At 39.5% G+C, this 22,387-nt stretch overlaps 1 protein-coding gene across 2 annotated transcripts in view; it reads left to right on the top strand.

Moving 5' to 3' along the window:
* agap3 (ArfGAP with GTPase domain, ankyrin repeat and PH domain 3) overlaps window positions 1-22,387 on the top strand; it is a 121,539-nt gene that overhangs the window by 81,465 nt on the left and 17,687 nt on the right. For both annotated transcript variants that reach the window (XM_044367844.1, XM_044367843.1), the window contains exons 12-13: window positions 6,390-6,539; window positions 12,558-12,713. In XM_044367844.1, coding sequence (XP_044223779.1) covers window positions 6,390-6,539; window positions 12,558-12,713 — 306 coding nt within the window. The remainder of the gene's footprint in view (window positions 1-6,389; window positions 6,540-12,557; window positions 12,714-22,387) is intronic.

Genomic DNA, 22,387 nt, shown 5'->3' on the forward strand with positions numbered 1-22,387 from the left:
ATCGATTTTGTTCCAGCTGTTCAAATATAATTTAATAATACTTTTCTGTGTTTTATATAATTGTAAAATTAATATTTTGGGGCATGTTGGACAAAACAAGCAATTTGAAGATTGGATTTTAAGAAATTGTTACAGGCATTTTTCAGTATTTTTGATGTTTTATAGATTAAATCATAAATCAAGAAAAGAATTGGCAGATTACTCAATAATTAAAACGATCATTAGTTGCAGATCTAGGTCTGACACCTCTTCAAACACAGTTTTAGGAGTTATTTTCAGAAAATTATTGGTGCTTTTGTACACTTTTACAATCTTAAGTCAAGATTTGTAGTTGTGGTATTGAAATGACTACCTGCATAAAGAGGTTTATTTTTTGTTTTACCTAAATGAGAAAACAAATCACAGGTACAATATGTAATGGTTACACAATGAGCCTTTTATTACTGTACTCATTTTCTGTGTCCTCAGTTTGTGATTAATCATAAAAATGGGCCCCAACAGGTTAATTACCTACTTTCCATATGTTTCATTCATGCAAATTAGCTGCCTCATAGTATACACAATGATGACTTAATGAGCATCTATGAGAAATCTATTAATTCTCGAAATTACTAAACAGGGAATTAAAAATTGTGTTTAAACATTATGCTGATGTTTAGGGAAATTATATCACAAAAAATGAAGGTTTGTTTACCCTGGCCACTGTGCCACTATGATGACACTGACCTAGTTATTTTTCATCCTCTATGGTGGCCGGGGTCACAGCAACACAAAACAGTTTGGTCCTGAGCATTATGCCAGGGTTTTTCCACCTTTCAAGTTTAAAAATAGAGCTCCTCTCCTAGCTAGCTGTGCCACCGGAGGCTGCAGAGAGTCTGGCAGGCGTATAGAGGGGAAGCCAGTGATTGGATTTAGGGGTTAGGATTAAGAGTAATTAATACTAATTAGCAAAGTGATCCCTAGAGGGAGGCGGGGTCCTTCATCGGCTGTGAAACGGGCACAGTGTTTCCATCACTTAGGCTAAAGCTAGGCTGAGAGTGGGTACAGTGCCAAAGACGGGTCAACAGGGACTTTTAGCACTGTCCAGGCAGGTTACTGTTAAACCTGGCCAAGGTGCTGCCACCACTGAACGGGTTAATCAGTCAAAAGCAGAGAAGATGTAGGAGTTTACAGAGCAGAGGACATTCGATCGAGGTTGTTCCATCCCACAAACTGTTAACCTTGAGTGTTGCGTTGAGGGAAGTCATCAGGACAAAAGGGCCACGGAAAACAGGTCAGACAGGGTTTTGGGAGAACGACACCAACTGGTTTCCTCTTTTAGTTTCAGTCCTCTTCCTTCGAACACAACAATGTTGTTTGCTCCTGGTGTTTCGTTTCTTGGAAAAGACTCTTCAATGACAAATTCCCAAGATTATCAGTTGCCATCCATTTGTGCATCAGGGAACAATGTGAGGGCGATTTGCCTTAATCTCCACTTAGGAAAAGAAAGGTTACAAATCACATCAGGTCTCTCTCCGGGTGGAGGACCCTCTTCTGATTATGCGATCGGGATTTTGATTTCATTAGACATGCAATTGATGAAGGGAACAAAGGGGTAATTTTTCATTCATGGCGTCCAAATCACAAGCCTTGTCTTTGCCTTTGGTAATTCATTCATTCCTTAGATCTAAAGACCTTTATAATCACTGGGAGAAGAGGGATAGCGACGGAGAGAAGGAGGGGCGGAGTGGATGGGGGAGATGGGAAGATGAAGAGGAGAGGTTGAGAAGACAGAGAGTAAATGAGAGAACGCATGCGCCCACGAGTTTGCCAAGCGGCCAGGTTTAATTCCTTTGCTGGGTGCTGAGCGGAACCATTTTAAATATGATCCTCCCTGTTAACACGCATCCTGCCGTGTCACCGGCGACAGATACATTGTATCAAAGTATTAATGGGCCCAGTCACTTTTAATCAATCCTGTGGAGGAGAGAGATGCATGTGGAAGAGGTGGAGATCTCAGGAAAGTGTTTAGCTCATTCGCTCTTCACTCTGCACTACACTTTGTCTTCAGCTTTAATCTATTGCTTTGTAGAACCCAAAGCCACATGCCTACTGACCAGCAGACCCTGCCAGTGCCCACATTAGACTTTTTTCTGTCAGTACCGTTGCAGTCTGACCTCTTGCAGATGCTAGAGCAGAGGTTCCCAACCTTTTTTGTCTGATACACAGAACTATCAGATGAGCTCAAGTCCCCCTTTATTAACACCTCTTATCATGCTCCAGATTTATTCATTTGAACAGATTTTAAACAGAACACTATTTATAATATAAAAGTAGGCGTTGTTGTAGTATTTTTTCACATGAGGAAATGTCAATGTTTAAGCTTGGCCTCTTTTTCACTTTTTTCGCCTTTTGTTCGACTTTTCTGCTCGCTTGCTAAGTGGTTTTCATGCACTCCCAATCACAGCACATTGTGTTTTAGGTGTAACAATTGACTCAAGTTGGTTTTGGAACTAATAATTTCAAAATGTATTGGTTATAGTGACACAGATCAGCCTAACACTAATATATGATCCTATTTGTACGTTTATTTTCCTCCTAGACACAAATACGTGTCTGTATTGGTCTATATATATTTTAACCAAATTATCATTTCTATTTGCTGCAAGTACCCCCTTAGAGCTGCAGAAGTACCCCTGGGGGGTACATGTACCCTCGGTTGGGAATCACTGCTATAGAGTAACAGTTAGAGTATCTAGATCTTACTGTTTTGTCTGTAGACATTTATTCTGTCTTTAGTTTTTTTGCATTACATAGCTTCATCTCTTAGGAAATCACATCCAAATTTCATCAAACTCATAGTGACAGTGTAACATAAAAGCAGTTGTAAGATGGCAAAGTCTGCAAGCATCCTCAGACAATTCAAAATCACATTATAAAGCCTAAATAGAGAAAGTAAATTTGTCCAAAAAGCAAGATAACTAAATGTCTAAAGAAGAAAATCGGGTGCTTTTGCCATTTACAAGGGTTAATGTAAATATCTTAGTTATTTTGTTGCATACAGTGTGTGAAAAGTATGACTATGAACGTGTGAGTGACTTGTGTGGGGACTGGCAGCAGCAGTAGCAGGGGTGGTGGGGGATGTCAGGGCGTTGGTCGGGATGATGGTGGTGGATTACACAGCCCGCAGATGATGTGCTGCCCGGCCCACATTAGCATGAATGCTTCATTATCGCACTACTTGTACATAATGGCAACAACTCCACGGAGGGGTCAGGCCTCGTCACGGCTCATCAGCCCACTGACGGCCCGGCCTAAAGAGAAATGAGAAGCAAGGCAGCGCTGCTTCCCGCTAATCCATCGCCTCTACTTAACACCCCAGCCCTGGATAGCCTGCAGAACACACTATATGGCTTTTGCTATCTCTTTATACACATGACGAGTCAGTCAGTGAGAAATAATCATAATGGTGTTTTGTACTTTTAGGTTTTTATTCATTTTGATAAGAATTGTAAAGGAATTAATATCAAATGTTTTCATGTGGCAACATCATTGATAAGAAAAGTAACACTTTGAATTTAGTCTAGAAGTATTCAGATATTTTATTCAAGTACAAAAGTACAATAGAAGTAGCAATACAACAATGTAAAAAGTTCAGAATTCAAAATTTTACTTAAGTAGAAGTACACAAGTATTATAAAACCAATATCCTTAAAGTGTCAAAAGTAAAACTACTCCTTATGGAACAGAATGGCTGCTGTCAGTGTTATAATATTAAATATTAGATTATTATTATATTACTGGTCCATAAATGTGATTAAAGCATTTTTAAAATTGTAGCAGGTTGAAGTTGAGCTAATTACAACCACTTTGTACAGTTGCGTTGTTTTTACTCTATAAATGGATGATATTTTATAAATTAACCATGTCTTTTGTATGTAAAATCTTAATTTGCAATGGATTGGAAAGTACAATATTTACCTTTTAAATGTAGTGGAGTAGAAGTATAAAGTAGCAGAAAATGGGAAAGTAGAAGTAAATTAAAGTAGAAGTACCTCCAAATTTGTAATTACAAACAAGTACAGTAATTAAATAAATGTACTTTCTGCCTCTGTGTACATGTCATGCAGTTTGACAGTAAATGGCTGGATTGATGTTGAATTTTTATCGCAGAAAAATAGAGAAGATACATTAATATGCAGGGGCGACAAAATCGGGCCTCAAATTAAGGTTTGGTGTACTCATCAAATGTTAAGAAATCATCAAAATGAAAATAATGTCGCTCTCTGTTTCGTAAGTAGAGAGCCTTTATGAAACAGACCATTATCTTTATGCACTATAAAGTTAATAGTTTAATTAAAACTATTTATATTTGTTACTCTAAACATTTATTCCATTAAAATGTAATAATACTTGATGTATTTGTATTTGACCCTCACGTCACTCTTGCCGTCACTGAAGTTGGCGACAGTCGGTATTAAATTTGATTCTTTGGCCTTCGCTTTGCAGTTGTGAGGTTCATCCGTGTCCGCACTGCCACCACTGCTAAATCAGTGAAACGTACTGTAGTCAGGCCTGGCTGGAGCTGCTCGTACAGTGCTCTTTTAATGCCACAAGCTGATTATTTCTCCACTGTAATTACATTATCCTCCCCTTTATGCAGGAGTGGTCTCTGGGGACTAATGGATACAGCCATGTATAATTCATTAATCATTAGCATCCAATTTGACAATTAGACGTGATTGTTGAATTTTAAATATCAATCGAAGTTGCCTTATAGTTATCTACAAGGTTTTTTTTTTCAGTCTCTTTTTTTTGAGGCGAGAGTCAAACTTCACACTGTGGGAATAAAGAAATTTGGGTATTTAATAGTAGAAAATAAAGAATTACCTCTTAACAATGAGGTGATTAAACATTTATCTCTTTAATATTGGGTTTTTGCTAGAAACAAAGTGGCGCAGTGCTGATGTTGTTTATAAAAATCATACTTGTAAATACTCCATGGCAACAATTTTTAATTCAGTAATGATAAAAGCAATCAGAAGCCTTTTTATACAAGTCACAGGCTTATTTTATGTATCATTCATCCATCACTTTTTGAAAAACAAAGTTTCACTATTTTCTTTTCAATACCCCTACTCCTCGGCTCTGCCTCCTCCTCCTCCTCCTCCTCCTCCTCCTCCTCCTCTGCTCTGATTTCAGCATGCTAATTTAGTCAGTGCTCCTCAGCATGATTCCCTCGCTCTCTCTCCCATTCTTGCTGCGATTCTGCTCCCTCCCCTCTGGGACCTGAAGATTAATATTCCTGGGCCCAACAAGATAATTACTGATACTAATTAGACATGATTATGTGAATTTGATACACTTATTACTCTAGATAATGAGTAGGACATATTATCCTAACAAGCACCCGTGCCGCTTAGTTTACTTTACACACGACCCACACACTATATTTTCTGTTATTGTCACCTCAATCAGAAACTGATATTCTCTCATAATTATTGAATAAAAGGCCTTGATGTGTGATACCTGTAAGATGGGTAAGCGTTGTTGAGAAAATCAGAGATACGGCTTGTTTTAGAAAACAACTCTCTGAAATTTTTAACCGTTCAGCGTCAAAGAAATATTGATTTACCCAATTAAATCATATTGTTTTTGAATGTAGCTGTGCAGTCTGTAAAAGAGGTGTTGTTTAGGAATAAATACTGTGAAAATTAACTTCTGTGGTGGCTAATTGTATTTATAAGCTGTCCATTTTTTACTAGTATAATTTTTAACAGTTCTTATTAGTGCAACATTATGTTAGATTGAAATAAATAAATTTTTCAGAATAAAATCCAGCAATTTCTTCAGCAGTTATTATGATTCCCCTCACGTGACTGGAAGTGAATCGATGAGTTTTTCAGAGTAGTTAGGATATGTTGTAGCGACTGCTTGTGAACAGGAGGGGAGGACCCCACATGGCGCAGCCTAGCCCATGAATTAGTAAAGAGAGCCAGGCGTCTGTGGCTCGCCTGATTGGAAGTTAGGGAGAGAACGCCTGCTGACACCAGTGGAGATCGATGTGGCAGTCAGAGGGATGAGGCGAGATAATTAGCGTTCAGAGTGTATCTTGTTAATTAAGGGCTAATTAGAGGCAGAGGCGGAGGGAGAGGGGTTTTGTGTGTGTGTGTGAGTGAGTGAGGGGGGTTGTTTGACACAGAGATGTGCACAAATAAGGTGGCGGCAGCATTTCAGTGCTGTAAGAACTACCAAAAATTTGTGGAGTCAATTAAATCATTATCAGTTCTTTCCAGACTTTTTTTTGTTGTTGTTGTTTATAGAAAACAATCCTACCAGTCCTTCAACTACATTTAGAAATCATTGAATCGCTATTCCTTTTCTTTACTCGTTTGTCTCCTATTTTCCAGGCGCTCCTCACTCCAACAGCAGCACGTCCCTCCAGACGGGCGGGTCGGCGTTTGGCGGCAGCAAAGACGGCATGCACCAGCGCTCCTTCTCCGTGTCCAGCGCCGACCAATGGAATGAAGCCATCAATACCAGTACAAGCAGCGGAGCCCGTAAGTCCTCCACCCCTCATCTGCTATGCTGTCATCCCCCTAATCTCTTCCACCGTTTTCACTCCTGCCAGATTCATGTATTATTACCATAAAGAAAATAAAAACAAACTGAAGGGAATCTGATCTAGAGGTGTGGATTGGTGGAGTTGCCGTTTCCTCACTTCTTAGACAGGTGGAGCTCATTTTCATAATTAGGTGATCAGGGCTGTGATCGCTGTGACCTTTTTGGCTGCTGCTCTTTGATAGAAGCAGCGAGGAGCGTGTTCAGAGGAGAGGAACAGTGAAGGTTAACTTCCTGCCATCGATGCATCTCCACTTACCGCCTCCATGTCACATTGCGCCTTGTCACTGTACTTGAGTGAAGTAAAATAATATATTCACCATGCATGTCCCCCCCCCCCATCCTGTCTTTACCTTCCATCTTACTCGTGTGTCGTCGCCCCCCCCCCTTCCCATCTCCTCTGTTTTCCCCTCTTTTCTTCCGAAGAGGAAAATGAATGCTTTTCGGGGGTACCATTCATCACCAGTTATTTCCCTCTCTTTGTGGTTGGCAGTAAAAAAGCACTTAAATGCACATCAACAGAATAACAGTCATTTCCATGCATGTTTGCACTCTGGTAGTTCTCATTAGCACGGCGGCGGCTCCCCCCCTCCCCATGGGCTCCCAGGGGCCCCGGCAGTTTAAAGAGCGCACTTTACGAGCGCTGCTGGAGTCCAACTGCACGGCCCTCGTGGTTCCGCAGACAAGCCTGTCTCTCATTTGGAGCTGCCAAACGATCAATTCTGCCTGGACGCAGGCACTTCCATCACCCCCTACCCCTGTCTCCCATCAGCAGCATGCCCAAAGCAGAATTACTTAGATTCGTGGGGTCCTCAAATAAATGAGCGCGAGTGTGTGTTGTGTATGTGTTCTCTGAATTTTTAGTGTAGCTGTTTGTATGTGAGTTTTCCACAGAGCGTGTTTGCATCTGTATTACGATGTGTATGTGAGGGGAAAAAAGGCTTCATACTGGATGTTTGTGAATGTGCGTTCAGAGGCCGGTCTGCAGAGGACAAATAGAAATTCCTTAACGCTGTGCAGTGGAAATAAAAGGGCCAAGAATTTCCCATTTTCATGTTTGTTAAACTGAAAAGTCTTCAATATCAACATAGCTCATTAACCAGCATCCAGTCTTCAACTAAATCAGATCCACAATTTGCTCCATTATTCCATTTTCTTCAATTATTTTCATGCTACTCTTAAGGTAACCACAAATGAGCTCGAATGAGGCAAATGAGCTGAAAATAATAGTAGAAACATTGTGTCAAATGATAGATATGTTGCTCGTCCTTGGAAAGAAGTGTCTCTGTAATCAGTGCATAGTCAGACAGTTTAAGAGGCTTGTAATATACACACAAAGAAAATACTTTTTAGTTTAGAAACTTTCTTTGAAATTCTTTGAAATGTCTCCTTACAATTTAAAAATCTGGATTAAAGCAGGACAATATGTCTACTGTAAAGTATGACTGGACTATCAGACTACATAAACTTGATTGAAACACGGCCTCTTATCTTTCATCCTAATGTGCCTTCAATAATCAATACAGGGTGTTCTACGGTGAAGGGTGCTCATGTTTTGCCATTTGAATTGACTTGAACCAAGCCCAATCACTCCATTATCCTTGGTGAAGGTTGCAGGTTAACATAAAATGTGATTCTGAGATGCAAAAACAGCAGATTGATGATTCACTGGAGAATGAATGCATCTTAGCCAGGTAACCATTTCCATATTATTTAAAGAATGTCCTCATTTGTAAACCTATTGAGCAAAGGCAGAAGCAGAGGTAGTAACGTCTCTTGAATATTGAGCACAGATTTTTGATTAAATCCCGGCCCAATTTTTCTATTGCTTGCATTCATAAAGACATTCATTCTTAATGCACCGGATGCTTGTTTAGATCCTGCTCTCCTTGGTACACCTCAATCTTTGAACCTGAATTAAAAGCAAGAGGCTCAAGCTGTCATGATAATGAAGATGACAAAGACTTAAGTCATGGTCAAAGCGCTGGTAATGTTTCATTCCCAAAGTCAAAAGATTACTGCAGATCAGTGCCCTCTTTTAATTCAGTAATTAATTCAATATTACTCTATTAAGATATCATGGCTCACAGTTCTCATGGCCAAAAAAATGATACCAAGTGAAATTATACTAGTAGTAATAAGTCTGTCCTTTTTTGAGTGTTAGAATATACATTATTGGAAAATTAGACAGTTTTGTTCCAGTAAAACACAAAAACATTGCAAAGCGAGAAATGGAGCTGAAAGAATTAGTTGATTAATAGATAAGAAAACCAAAAGAAAATTAGTGTGCAACAATTTTGATTTTAAAAAATGCATTGTTTCAGTAACTTTATTTAAGCAAACATTCCCTGGCTTCAGGTTCTCAAACTGTCATACATGAGAGTAAATTGATTATATTGGTGGTTTTAGATAATTGGTCAAAAAAAAAAACAACTACATTACCTTAGGCTCTTGGCTTTTTTCACTATTTTCTGACAATTCATGGAAAAAACTATTAATCGAGCTGATTAATCCGTAATGAAAATAATCAGCTGCAGTCCTTGTGGGAAGAGCGTTATTTTAACTTTTTACCATTTGAGTTTGAAACTAATTATTTTTGCATTACTTGCTTTTTTCTTTCCATTCTCCAAGAAATGTCTACTTCAACTCTGTTCTGCACTGTTCTACTTTATTTATAAGTGCTTTTTCTCCTCGTAAGTTTGCATATCAGGACACAGGTAGTTAATGCACAGATAGCCTTTTCCTGTGGCACTGTGTTTTATACCTTGGCCTCCCGATGTGAAGGTGATAGCATGTGGGGCGTTTGATTTCTACGCCAGGCCGTAATGAAGTTTGACATTTAGTTTGGAGAGAGCAGCAGAGCGCGATCAGGCCTTGATTAGCACGCTCTAATTGAGGATAATAAGGGGGAGGCGGTGATTGTTTCTAATTTTTGCCATTAATTGCAGCCGTTGGCTTTGATTGAGGACAGGCAGGGCTGCCATGTCAAGGGGCCTGGCGGAATCATAGTGCTCCTCACCCGAAGCCTCTTGAATAACAATGAAATTACCCCCCCCCTCCTCCTCCTCTTTACCCCCCTCCCCTCTCTTTCTCTCTCTCTCTCACCCTTTTTTCATTCTCATTCATTCAGTGTAGTGTTGGTAAAGTCAGGAAGCTGTTAGCAGCCCCCTCTTTGTCTCACCCACAGCCTTTATCCTGAAGCATGTTTAAACTGTCATCTCCGTGGTGGGAGTGTAATACACTGTAATCACAGGTTAGGCTGATACCTATTCTGCTGCCCAGGTGATCTTGGCTGAGTGGGAAAGAGACTCCTGATCCACAGTGTGCTTCATTACCCAGCTTGGTCCTGATGGCCCTCATACACACTAACAGCTAACTAATAATGCCACAGTGAATTTCTCTGCTTGCGGGATCAGTCCAGTTCTAACTTCACAATTCTCAACTTAAGAAATATAATCTACCAGTCATGCATAGTTGAGAAACACCTCAAGGCAGGAGACCTTACATTGTTTAAAACCATCAGGTCTCCGGTGCTTTGATGTTGTTGTTCACTGGTGTGTGCTGTAGTTTTATCAATTTCTTGTTCCTATAACTTCTGAAAGCCTTATTGGCCGAAACAAAGGGAAGTACGTTACCCTGTATATGTTTCAGGTGCAGGATGAGCAGGGCCAGGGTCATTTTCCACAACATTAGGGGCAGAAATTGATAATTAGAGGTGTTTATGACACGGTTGGGGCCCCTGAGGGGCAGCCCTCCCCTTTAACCTCAAGCGACATTAAACAAATGCTGGCTGTCACATCGGAGGCAGGTTGGAGCTCAAGTTTTCCACCCGCCATACGGAGCTGTGCTGGCGGGACAGACGCTGGGATGGAGAGGGAGGAGGAAGCAGAGGGTGGGGGGGGGGGCACACGGAGGACCCCTGTGCCCCCAGCTGTCTGAGCCAGCTAATGACTCGTCTCAGGGGGGCTGTTGTAGGAGAGCAGGGAAATTGAAACAGACGCCTCGACTAGGAGCTGCTACATGTGTGGCTGTGTGCTGCCATTCAAAACACCAGAGAGCTTAATGCATGTAGTCCAGCACAAGCACCAATGTTATGTTTATTAATGTGAGGCCATATAATAAGTGTTATTTCTCAAGTAGCACATTACTATTTATGCTGAAATATTAATACAGGTTGTAAGGATGGCCCTTTATCGTATAACAAATTAAAAATTTGTGAATTTGTTCATTTTTTCCAGTAATGACTTTCTTGTTTGTATACAACTCTCGTCATGATGAGTCTTTTAAGTCGAGCGCAGACCTAACAATGTGTGTCTCAGGTGTTGTCTCCTATGTTTTTGCCCACGCTCAAACAATGCGTCCCCAGGCCCTCTGAGCTCCACTCTCCCCCCATGTTAGCATCTTCAATCCCCTGCTGAGCCCATCTTACTCCTCCAAGACAGCCCCATCTCCCTAAAGGTAATGACCGAATTAGGCCTAATGTTGTACACTGGCTAATGGCACAGTGTCGCACATTATAGCATGTGCAACTGGCAACGACAACAGCAATAATCCCTGAGCCCCTTGTCCTCCTGCACTCCACCCCTGGGGCTGGGACGGTGCACAGGGAAATGAATGGAGTTTGCCACACTACAATGAGCTTTTGATGGGAGACAATGGAGGAGGCTGCCAGCACCACACAGGGTGGTAAGAGGAGAGCAATATGGGGCCCATCTACCGGCCCTCCCTCCTTGCTTCCCCCAGGCCCCTGGCCCCCGCTCCCAGATTCATAATGGCATCCGGAGGGGGAAAGACGGGAAAGTGATGTCAAATGTCAGGAAATCAGAAAGATGGCAAGCTGACAACCCCCTCCTATCGTCCCATCCCTCCTATCCCTTTGCCCAACGGTAGCACAGGTTAATATCACATTTATAAAATCACTTACAAGAAACAAAGCCAGTTCTTAGCCCCCTGTCTCTCTCAGACAGTCATATAGAGAGCTTTGCCGGGGGCTAACTTAGGTAACCATTTGTTCACTGATGGCCCCATACCTGTCCTTCACTCTATCTAAAGCTGGAGCAACACAGTTACTTTTGGAGCATTCAAAGACATCTCCAACTCTTTACTACTGTAGTCCAATTTTGAGGTTGTGACAAGTCTGCCTGTATTTTGCATGCATCTTTCAATAATGTAATTCATTATTCATGCTCACTGTCATTTCAGTGATTCATACACTCATACATTGATACTTTATGTTAAACACGTTTTCTCTCTTTTTGAGTTGAGTATGTACTGAGAAAAAATGTAAAATGCGTGATAAGTTTATTTTTAAAGCAATAGTTCACAATTTTTCACATCTACCTCTTTTTAATGCTTTACTCGTGTAACACAAAGGTTGGATTTTGTGCAGTTATTGGGGGACAAATCCACAGTCTTCACAAAGAGTCCACATGATACTAAAGAACTCTGCCAGAGCAAAGTCATATTTACAGCTAAATTAGACACTTGCTCTCTTTGCTTTGTCGTCTTTCATGTTCTGCAGTTTTTTTTTACCCATATTTTCTGGTTCAATTGGTATATTATTAGTAATAGTAATATTACAATTAGAAGTAGTTAAAAAGTTAAAAAGATGTAATTGTTTTGATCGCACATTATACTCAATTCAGCAATTTTGTGTATAATTTTCTCCAAGCTCCCTGGTAAATCAGTATTTTGGGCATTTAAAGAGCTTAAATAACTACTTGAATTCATGAGAGACTACTGTAGCATCATATTAATTTGGCATTGTGCTTAATTGTGGAGTTTTTCCTGGTTATTTGAATGGAACCAGAGATACCGAGCTCAAGCTGTGACAGTGAAAATTAAACCTATCTACATGTGCACTGAGTATAAAACATAGATCAACTTGAAAAATCCAAACTATTTATTTGACATGAAAAATAATGACTGTCTTTGCCTCTTTGTTTTATCTTTTTCAGCCAATGGAATGAGTGATCCTGCAAATTCCAGCGTAGGCAGCGCCACGAGTCCTAAACTTGAGCCACCTCCCTCGCCACATGCCAACCGCAAGAAACACAGACGGAAAAAGAGCACAGGCATCACAAAGCCAGATGGTGTATCTGCAGGCAACGAAGGTACAAGACAATTATTTTGCTACAGTTTTGAAATAATGAAAACTTCTGAAACTTTACACACTTTACACATAAGATTAATATTATTATATATGTTTCTATATGTAGTTAGCACAGTGGCTTTAAACACACAGGCTACTTCTTCAGTGGGCAAAATTTTAATTAAATTAAAATAAGCACTTTTTGCTGATGGGAAGCCAGTGAGGGATCATGCACTTAAGACTGCACAAGCAACTCCTATTGATGCATCTGTATGCTTGCACGGAGGTGGGTGGGATCTGGGGATGGGGTACAAACCTCCTGTAAACTAAACTCTCCTGGTGAAGCTCGTAATTCATGGTGAAAGGAAGCAGTTAGTGACACCATATAGTGTATATTAGAGGAGTCATTTTTTATGTCTTAGGCGAAGAGTGTAGTTAGTAACATGGGCTGCAGTAGAAGGGAATTGTCTTTACCACATTAGGTAGAACAACTGAAAAAAATACATTTATATAGAACTTAACAGGCACTTCTCATGTTTTTTCCCTCTACGCATCATCATAATTTATTATTTAATTGAAGATCCTGCATGCCAGTCATAAACCAGACACACAGTCATGCAAAGATTGTTTCAACTTTGAACTTCTACTCACTTAAGATTTCTTCACTTCCTACTGAAAACGAACATGATTATCTTGTATATAAAGTACATAAAGGTGTGTAGTTTTGTATGTCCATGTGGCCCCCCTGCAAGCTGCACCCTCACAGCCCCCATTTCTTTTACCGACGTATGAATGGCCTGATCTCCAGAAGCCGTGGCCCTCCTCAGCAGGGGAGTGGCAGTCGGCTCTCCACCCAATTAATAATGATTCTCCGGCCCAATGATGAATGGAGTGCCCTAATTGGATGGCATTGTGAAAACACTGAGACGCATTTCAGAGGCCATAAAACTGATGTCACCAGAGCGGGATTATCAATCAACAAGATTGATACGCTGGATAACAACAACAATGGCATTGACGCCTCCTAAATGGGGCTTAGCATTTATAATCATTATACTTTTTTATCATGGTCTCTGACAGCTTCTCTTTAAAGTCTGAATAGGTCTGTTGACCACATAGTTTAGAGTGAACATCATCAGCATCTCGGAGATAAGTGGTGCTGCTTTTATTGTTAAAGTAAGTGGTTAGATCAGCATCAGTAGTGGTAATCATAGCAGGCAAAGTTCTTGTCATATCTATGGATTTTGGAGATTTGGCTTAATGTTTGACAGTTGCTATAAATGTATAGAAGCAGGAAGCAGCTCCCAGCATCTTTTCAAGCTTTTTAAGGTGCCATTACTTCAGTTTTATTTGACATTACTTAGCTCTTAATGGGCCTCTCCTGGCAGAATTACACAGTCATATTAAAGCCTTGAATGAATGATGGCTGGCCTTATCAAACATCATCAAATCTCATCGATAAATCTCCTACACATGTTGGCATAATTGAAGACAGATTACTCTTCCTGAGGAGGGAGTCTACAGTAATCAGACTGGAGGATGCAGATTCCGAATGTTTCTCACGTCATCAAATACAGATCTCTCTCTCTCCCTCTATCTCTCTTCCCTCTCTCTGCAAGGTTTTATATTAGCATCAGCTTGTCTGTTCTGCTGAATGCCCTGAAATACGGACGTATTGCTTAAATATTGGATTCACCCAAGTCTAGGATGTGAGTTGTGTCTCCTGTTGAAAGAAGAGGAGGGAGAGAGAGGAGAGGTGGGATCTTTGAATAAATTGCTATCAGTTTATCTCATTTACGGGGCAATCAGAAGCGTGCAATGCAGGCTGAAATTGAATTTTAGTAGTTGTGAAGCATCATAAATCAAAACAGCGTGAGCATCTTAAGGTGAGAAATCATTTTGGTCAACATGGGACGTGTAGGATGTACAAGGGAGTCTGGAGAAACTGTTGCTGCACTATCGTTTCCAAATAAGGTACTACGGTACTTAGCGAGAGTCTTCTGTGTGGCTGCTGAAGTGGGAGAAAATCTTTTGTACATGTTTTACAACCTCATGTTCATGATTACGAAAGGAGAAATGTCAGACAGTAATTGCACAGAAATTATATCTTTACAGCAAACTGTCAAATTGATCCACCCCTTGCAAAGCTAAACTTAAAGCTCGAAAATCACATTTTAAAACACATTTATTTCAAATCACATAAAGCCATATTTATTTCAAATCAATTTAGAGCTGTATTATTTGGATAATACATGGCTTTTCTGCCATGTCTACAGTGCTACATCTCCACCAAGGATATGCACAATGGACACAGTCCCTAATATCCTATGCACTGTCAGAGCTGTGTGGTGTAATGAACTTCTCATGTGCTTAAAGAATGATGCAGGATGCATGGCGAGACAACTGACAGCCCCGTAATGTGTTTCCCAGCAGCCGCCCGGCGACGAGCTCTCTCGGTGTGTCGCTCGCCATAAACCCACTGGAAAATCGATGGCCGATAAAGAGTTGTGTTCAGGGGGAGCCCCCTCTGATTAATGCAGACTGTCAGGGAGCATCATTAATGTATTTCTCTTTTAAAGAAAGTGTATCAAATGCTCATTGTTTTGGGGGTTTTAGCTTGTCCAATGTGAGCAGAGAGGGAGGTGTAGGATTGGAGGGAAATTGGGATGAGAGGCACCTTCTTGATGCATGCAGTTTTATGGATGAAGATATTTACTCTCACTAAGGTCACAGAAATCAGGGAGAGAACAAGGACTAAGTGTGTGCTTGAATATATTTAATGGCAAGAATGTATTAAGGTATTAATGTACATCTACATCACAACTTTATAGACATACATTAAATTAAACCAAATGGCATCAGACTTTACTCTTACAGGCCTACAACATGCTTCACATATTACATATTACTTCACATATTACAATAAATTACATAAAAACACACGAGAAAGTAAAATAGTTCTAAAACAAGATAAAAGACCAAAGGAAGTGTGTGACCTATATTGAGCTCACGTGCACAGAGAAGGACTTGGGTCAGCTCACTTTATTTGCACAATTACATTTTTGAATCAAGAATTTTTTTTTTTTATCTATCTTTTTAACTATCTTGAATAACTTGATAGATTTGAACATAGTTGAATCATGAAGTAGTTTTATTTTACATTTTGAATTGATAGAATTTAAAGTGATTGTTTCAACAATTAAAGGAGAACACAGGGAAATGATTTTTACGTTTACAACTTAAAACAAAACCTTTAACTACTACTGTTACTGTTAACTACCTACTGTTAGCTTTTTATCTCATATTGTGGAATAATATGCAGTCTGCCCTTATGAAATCTGTGGAGATGATTTAGTAGAAATCTAGCTGCTCAATAGGAACAAAACACTGACATTAATGCACACTTGTAGTAGTAGGATCACTGGTGGAATGTGACTGTAAAACTTCAATGACAGATATTTTACAAAAAATACTCTATACTACTATACTATCACTATACGTGTAGATTTACATGTTTTCATGCATGCACCTCTTGAACCAATTTACTTCTCAAAAAGACTAAAAGGAATAATCTGCTGCAACTCTGCTGCTCCCCGTATGTCCTTGAATGAATATATAAATATGAAGAATATAACACAAATATGTAAATGTGCAAAAGTTGAATAAAAAACAGACTTTAAAAAATAAAACAGAATATTTCAGCTCACATTCCCAGTCAGGGTTACAGAAGAAGGAGGCTGTTAGAAAAGATCATTTACCATTAGATGAGGCTGTGGAGCATCACACACAAACTAGCTTTATTGGGATCAAGGGCAAAGGTACATGTAACTGCACATTTATAAGTTTAAAATAAAAAAGACATTTCTGCGCAGCACCAGTTTGTTGTAAGTTGAATGTAACAAGCCAACAAAGCTTTAAGGTGGAGAAATCATCTCTGTGGTATTATCGCCACTTTTTGTCCTTTTTTGTTCTTTCATTATTTTTTCTCTCTACTGTGCACTAACAGTAAAAAAGGGCAAATCTACTACACTACATAAGTTATCCAGATTTAGATAATAAGAAACCAAAGTTGGGCACAAGCTAGTTGTTACTGGCTCATCTACAGACAGACTGGAGCAAGAAATCATTTTCTTTCACACTACAAAGCAACCAGCGCCGACTGTTCATCAAAAATTATGTTAAGTTTTTATATGGCAAGGCCAACTTAACCCAGTATCCTATTGTCCTGCACCTTTAGTAAACTAAGGGTTAATATCCTCTGGAGTCCAGCTGAGGATTAGGAAATGGAGGTTTAACTGCCTGTGCTAATGGTGGGTGTTTATCTCAATACTTTGTTTTGTCACTCCCCGATTCGCTCTCATTTCCGAAAGCTGTCCCTGGAGCCTCCACTCTTGTAATGGCTTAGCTTTCTGAGCACCACAGTATGGAGGCAAAGGAATAACAAGATTCTCAATTTGGCTCTATACACACTGCCCACAGATACATGTATAATTGGCCCTGTTTTCATTCTGCACTGTTGTTAAATGCACTAGCTATTAGGGTAGTGGTATAGGTACTGATTTCATGTGTTTGTTTATTGTTGGAAGGGGTGCTCCTTGTTTGCTTGTGCGTGTGCATGTAAAAGTGTCTAGAAGTGTGTGTGTGTGTGTGTGTGTGCACGCACAAGTGTGTGTGAGTACTTGTATGTGTGTCAGATAGATAAAGAGTGTGCTCTATCTCTTTCTCTCTCCCTGCTCTCTTCTTTCTGAGTTTGGTCGTGGTTCCCCTGGGGCCCCTGTCGCAGTAATGGCCTGCTCCTGATTGTTCTGATACAGGTTAGGAATATTGGCTTTAATGATGTGTAAAATGAGCAAGCAGTGCCTGTGACATTTACAGATGGCACCGCCTTGGCCTGTTCTTCCCAACTGCTCGTTAATTCACAGGAACGGCAAGCACTTCTTTAAGTGACTGCCTGATGCATGCATACGACACAACACAACACAACACATCCTGCACACCAAAACAATAGCTCACCTCATGTTCCTCTGCACCTTGTCATCATTTCAGCCAAGTGTTCACACAAATGGATAAAAAAAAAATGAGAGAGTCCTCAAGGCTAAGAACTGTTTGCTAAGTCCTTTCTAAGGGTTTGTCACACCAGTCTCCAGAGGTCTTTGAGAGGCTTAGACAGAATAGATGCCGTGTTGCTGTCTGCCATATAGACAGCACAGCTGGGCTCAGCATCAAATCCCCTGAGGTGCTAATCTGGTCCACAGGTCCTCGATGGTGCATCTGCTGCAGATACACAGCGATAGAGGGATCACTGTCCTCAGGTCACCCTCGTTTCTTTCAGTTTCCAGTTTGATTTTCAGCTCAAACACATACAGGAACTGGTATTAAGATATGATGTGCAGCATGTTAAAAGTAGAAAAAAGGCAGAGTTCCTCTTATTATAAGTCTGTAAAACGCATTTAATGTCTTTTTTTTTTTTTTTGGTCATGGAGCAATTATTTATTAATACAAAACATTTGAATACATTTGAAGTGCTGCTGTGTTGCTTACGAGAAGCCATCAAGTAACTGATGAACAATATCTGTGACTTAGATGTTCCCTAACAATTTTATGATGCATGTAAACGGTGGACGATGTGTATCTGTATCTGCTCCTTACTCTTTGTAGCTCTATGGCCATTACACTCTAATTTCCTTTTTATTATAGCATGTTAATTAAGGAGAATCATATTTCGCTCATTCTTCACAGTTGGCTCCTCTGTTGCCTTTAAATTGTGTTCCTCCTTGTCCGCCCACTGGCAGAGCTGTGTTAATTTATTTCTAATTGGCAAGAACTTGTTGATCGTAGGCTCGTAGATAGATATGGTCAGGAGGTTAATGCTCATATTAATGCGATAAGGTGATTGTTCCTCTGCTAGCCATGTGCTAACTGCAAGCACTGAGTAATAACGGAAAGCACTAATGGCCTTTTTACAGGCTCATCATGGCAAGTGCCTGTAAGATAGCGGCGATACCTTCAGCACATCGTTCATGCTCAGATTCACTGACTCTGAGAAGAACACTTTGACCTCAGCATCATGCTGACGTGGAGCAGAATTATTTTGGCCTATGGACTATATTAAAAAGTAATATCAGTGTGCTGGAGCTGCATGTAATGACAATACCTGTGTCTCAACGACACATAAGATTCCTGCTGCACATGGTCCTCAGTCTCTTTAGTGGCTACAGTATGTCTCGCGTGTGCATTACTATGCATGGAGAATTAGATTTGTTTTCCCTTGTATACTCATCAGTTTAAGAAATCAGCCATCCGTTGCTTTTTTAATCTCCATAATGAAAGTGTTTTAATGCCTCCAATTTATTGCCTGGGCAGCCAACAGAATAATTAGCTTTGTTCAGGTTTTTAAAAAGATGAAAACCCAAGTAGAACAACATTTGAGTCTGGGAACCACAAATTATAATCAAATGCATTAGTTATTGTACCTGAAGGTATATTGGACAAGAAAAAAAATTGATTTCTGTTGCTTGTATTACAATTAATCAAGTTTTTTTTCTCTCCAAATTTAATTTTCTTTCCATATTTTTTGCCTTTATTCTCTTTCAGTTTTTGGTTCCTTTAAATGAAATTGACCATTTTTCCACTAAATAGATATTTTTCTTATTTTCATCCCCACCAGTGCTTTAAAATGTCATATCCACATAAAGACTTTTTCGCTGTAAGTCTAAATAAAGAGGCTCCCAAGTCTTTTATTGATTCTCTGTGACCTGTAGTCGATTCCACAAACTAAATCAGATAATTGAAGTCGGTGTCGAGCTAATTGGATTATTGCTTTCCCCCTGAAGAGATGGCTCTACCCCACAGCACAGGGATTGCTACATCAGTAGCGTCCGTCAGACATCTGTCATTTAACAGCACCGTCACAAAGTAGGGTTATGTCTCGCACCAAGGAGGGTGAATTGATTATAAATATAGGCTGTAGTAATTTCTTTGATTGGAGGATCAAATCATCAACTTATCATCATGAGATTGCCATCATTTTATAACTCATACAGAGATAATTTAATATTGAACATCCTCTCACACATCAAATGTCACAATGGATTATAGTAAATGTTTAAATATATTTATGCAATGAAAAACCTTTTTTAATGATTAATGGTAAATTATATCGGAATAGCTCACTGATATATTGAGAACTATTCCTAGGACATAGTGGTTTGTAGCTATACAGGAAAAAAAAACATCCCCCTTGTGTCTACTTGCCTCCAGTCCTCCAAACATGGTTTATGCAAATGAGATCACTATTTGCATAGACATAATTAGGTAATTACAAATCATTTGGCTATGAGCTCAAGCATGTGCACAGACCAGAGATGTTACACAAGTCACATTGTACAGTATGGAGTTAATGAATTGCTTCTGAACAGCAGAGGCAATACGGCATGTGTTACAGCATATGTTGTGTCAGACCTCTTGTTGGAAAATGACAGGTGACATTTTCATAAATCTTAGTTAAATGTGGAGAGTGAATGTAAAAACCCGTTGCCTGCTCACAATTTGTAAAGACAGTTTGAAGCAAAATTAGTTTTCATCATATCAAAAACTACAAATGCATTTAAGAAAAAAATCATAGATACATGATTTGTAAGTTGTCTTGGAGTTGTTATGTTAAATATAAACAAATAGTTGAGTTTGGAGTTAGCAGCTAAGCTAATAATATTACAAAACATTCTTGGACTCATTATTGTCTTCTTTTCAGACACTAACATACTGTATAGTAATGGAAACCAAAGAAAGTCTTTTTTTAATATGCCAAGCCAAGAAAAGTTGGTCAAGGTACTTAAGAGGATTACAGGGGAATAAATTTAAGTCATAATTAGTCTTAATAAAATAACAAAGAGGATTTAGTTTAAAGCAAAGATCATGAAACAAACACCCAATACCTTGCCTTGTTGAGTATGCTCAAAGACAAAATATTAAAATGCCATGATTAGTATTAGTTTACGTTGAAATATCATTTAAGTGAAAAGGAGTTCTAGTCAAATAATCTAAAAATTTCCTCCTAATAATTTACAACCAATGAAAAGATATTCATACTTTTCTGCATAAGCACCAATAAGTTGGTCTCAGTACTGTAAGTTCACCTATATTGTCTGAGTGACATTAAAAGGCATTCAGGGAACTGAATCACAAAGCCTAGACGATGTATGATTCCAGGATCAGAGCTGGGATGTCCCGATTGATCACTCTACTGATGTCAACACAGAAATCACAGTCAAACATCATATAGTGTGCATCTAACCTAACGGAGGCAGGCTGTGGGGAACTGGACATACCAACATCAACACAGATTATATAACCAATGATGAGAATAAGACTCAAGTGCAAAGACTCAAAAGTTAAGAAAATCTTGAAGCTTGTTTATTCAACAATGCATGCAGAATAAGACACAAATCTTGTGATTTAAAAAGAACAACTAAGGATTTCTTGAACCAGTAGACTAACTAAATGTATTAGATATTAACTGTAACTGAACTCAAGAAAGTACAACTGAAACAGCTGGCTTTGTGTTGCAGGCAGAGAGTCTCTGTGGAGAGCACACAGGTTATAAATGGTAACATATAGGTGAATGTGATAATATGATAGCTGAGTTACTCTAGTGAGAGGTTGTTGTGAATGCCGACACACTCAGGGGCAATGTTATTGACAGCTCCAGAGCACTCAATCTTGTTAGCTGCCTGGATAGCAGTCCTGACACTTTGATACAGTTAAAAGATACGTTCAGACTGAACACAATTTTAGCTTTGCTTTATTTGTGAAAATTGGACCACCGGAGTGTTTTTGTAGTCCATGTTTAATCTTTGCAAAAGCCTGTTCATCAACAGTAGAGATGTTAGCTGTGTCTAGCTAGTGGCTAGCCACCAGAGTGTTTTAGTAGTCCATGTTTGATTTTTACAAAAGCCAGATAATCAGCAGTACAGACGTTAACATTAACTGTAACTAGCTAGTAGCTAGTCACCAAAGTATTTTTGTAGTCCATGTTTAATCTTTGCAAAAGCCTGTTCATCAACAGTACAGATGTTAGCTGTGTCTAGCTAGTAGCTAGTCACCAAAGTGTTTTTGTAGTTCATGTTTAATTTTTACAAAAGCCAGTTCATCAACAATACAGACGTTAGCTGTAACTAGCTATTAGCCTACATCGTACACACTGGCTGTGTGTTTGCAAAGTGTGTCTGACTATGTGCCTAATAGCGAATACTGATTTAGTATTTTCACTTATTACGTCTCTAGACGCCTTACATTTTTCTCCTGAAAAGCATGTATGTATTAAGTATGTAGAGTCTTACAACTTTTGATTAAGTGCAGAGTAAATGCTAAAGCATTTAAAAGCCTGATTTAAAAAGGTGATATTGTTTGTTGCTGTTGATTAGTAATTGCAGTAGGTCTTTTAAGTTGCCTCCAGCGGAATGAAATTAAAATGTGTCCAGGCATTTATGAGTTGGAGATTTTGAGGCATTATCACACAAAACCAGCAGCGCCAGGGAGCACAGAGGGTGCCAAGAAATGTTTTGAATGTGCTGAGTTTAACAGAAGCTCATTCCATCATGCATTCATGCATGGATGGGCCTCAATCACTGAGCTGTGCCGCTGACTTGCAGAGTCAGATTGCACAACCGACATGCGTGTTGCTCCAGCTAACGTGAG

Source organism: Thunnus albacares, chromosome 12 (assembly GCF_914725855.1).
Source record: "Thunnus albacares chromosome 12, fThuAlb1.1, whole genome shotgun sequence".
Taxonomy (NCBI): Eukaryota; Metazoa; Chordata; class Actinopteri; order Scombriformes; family Scombridae; genus Thunnus; species Thunnus albacares.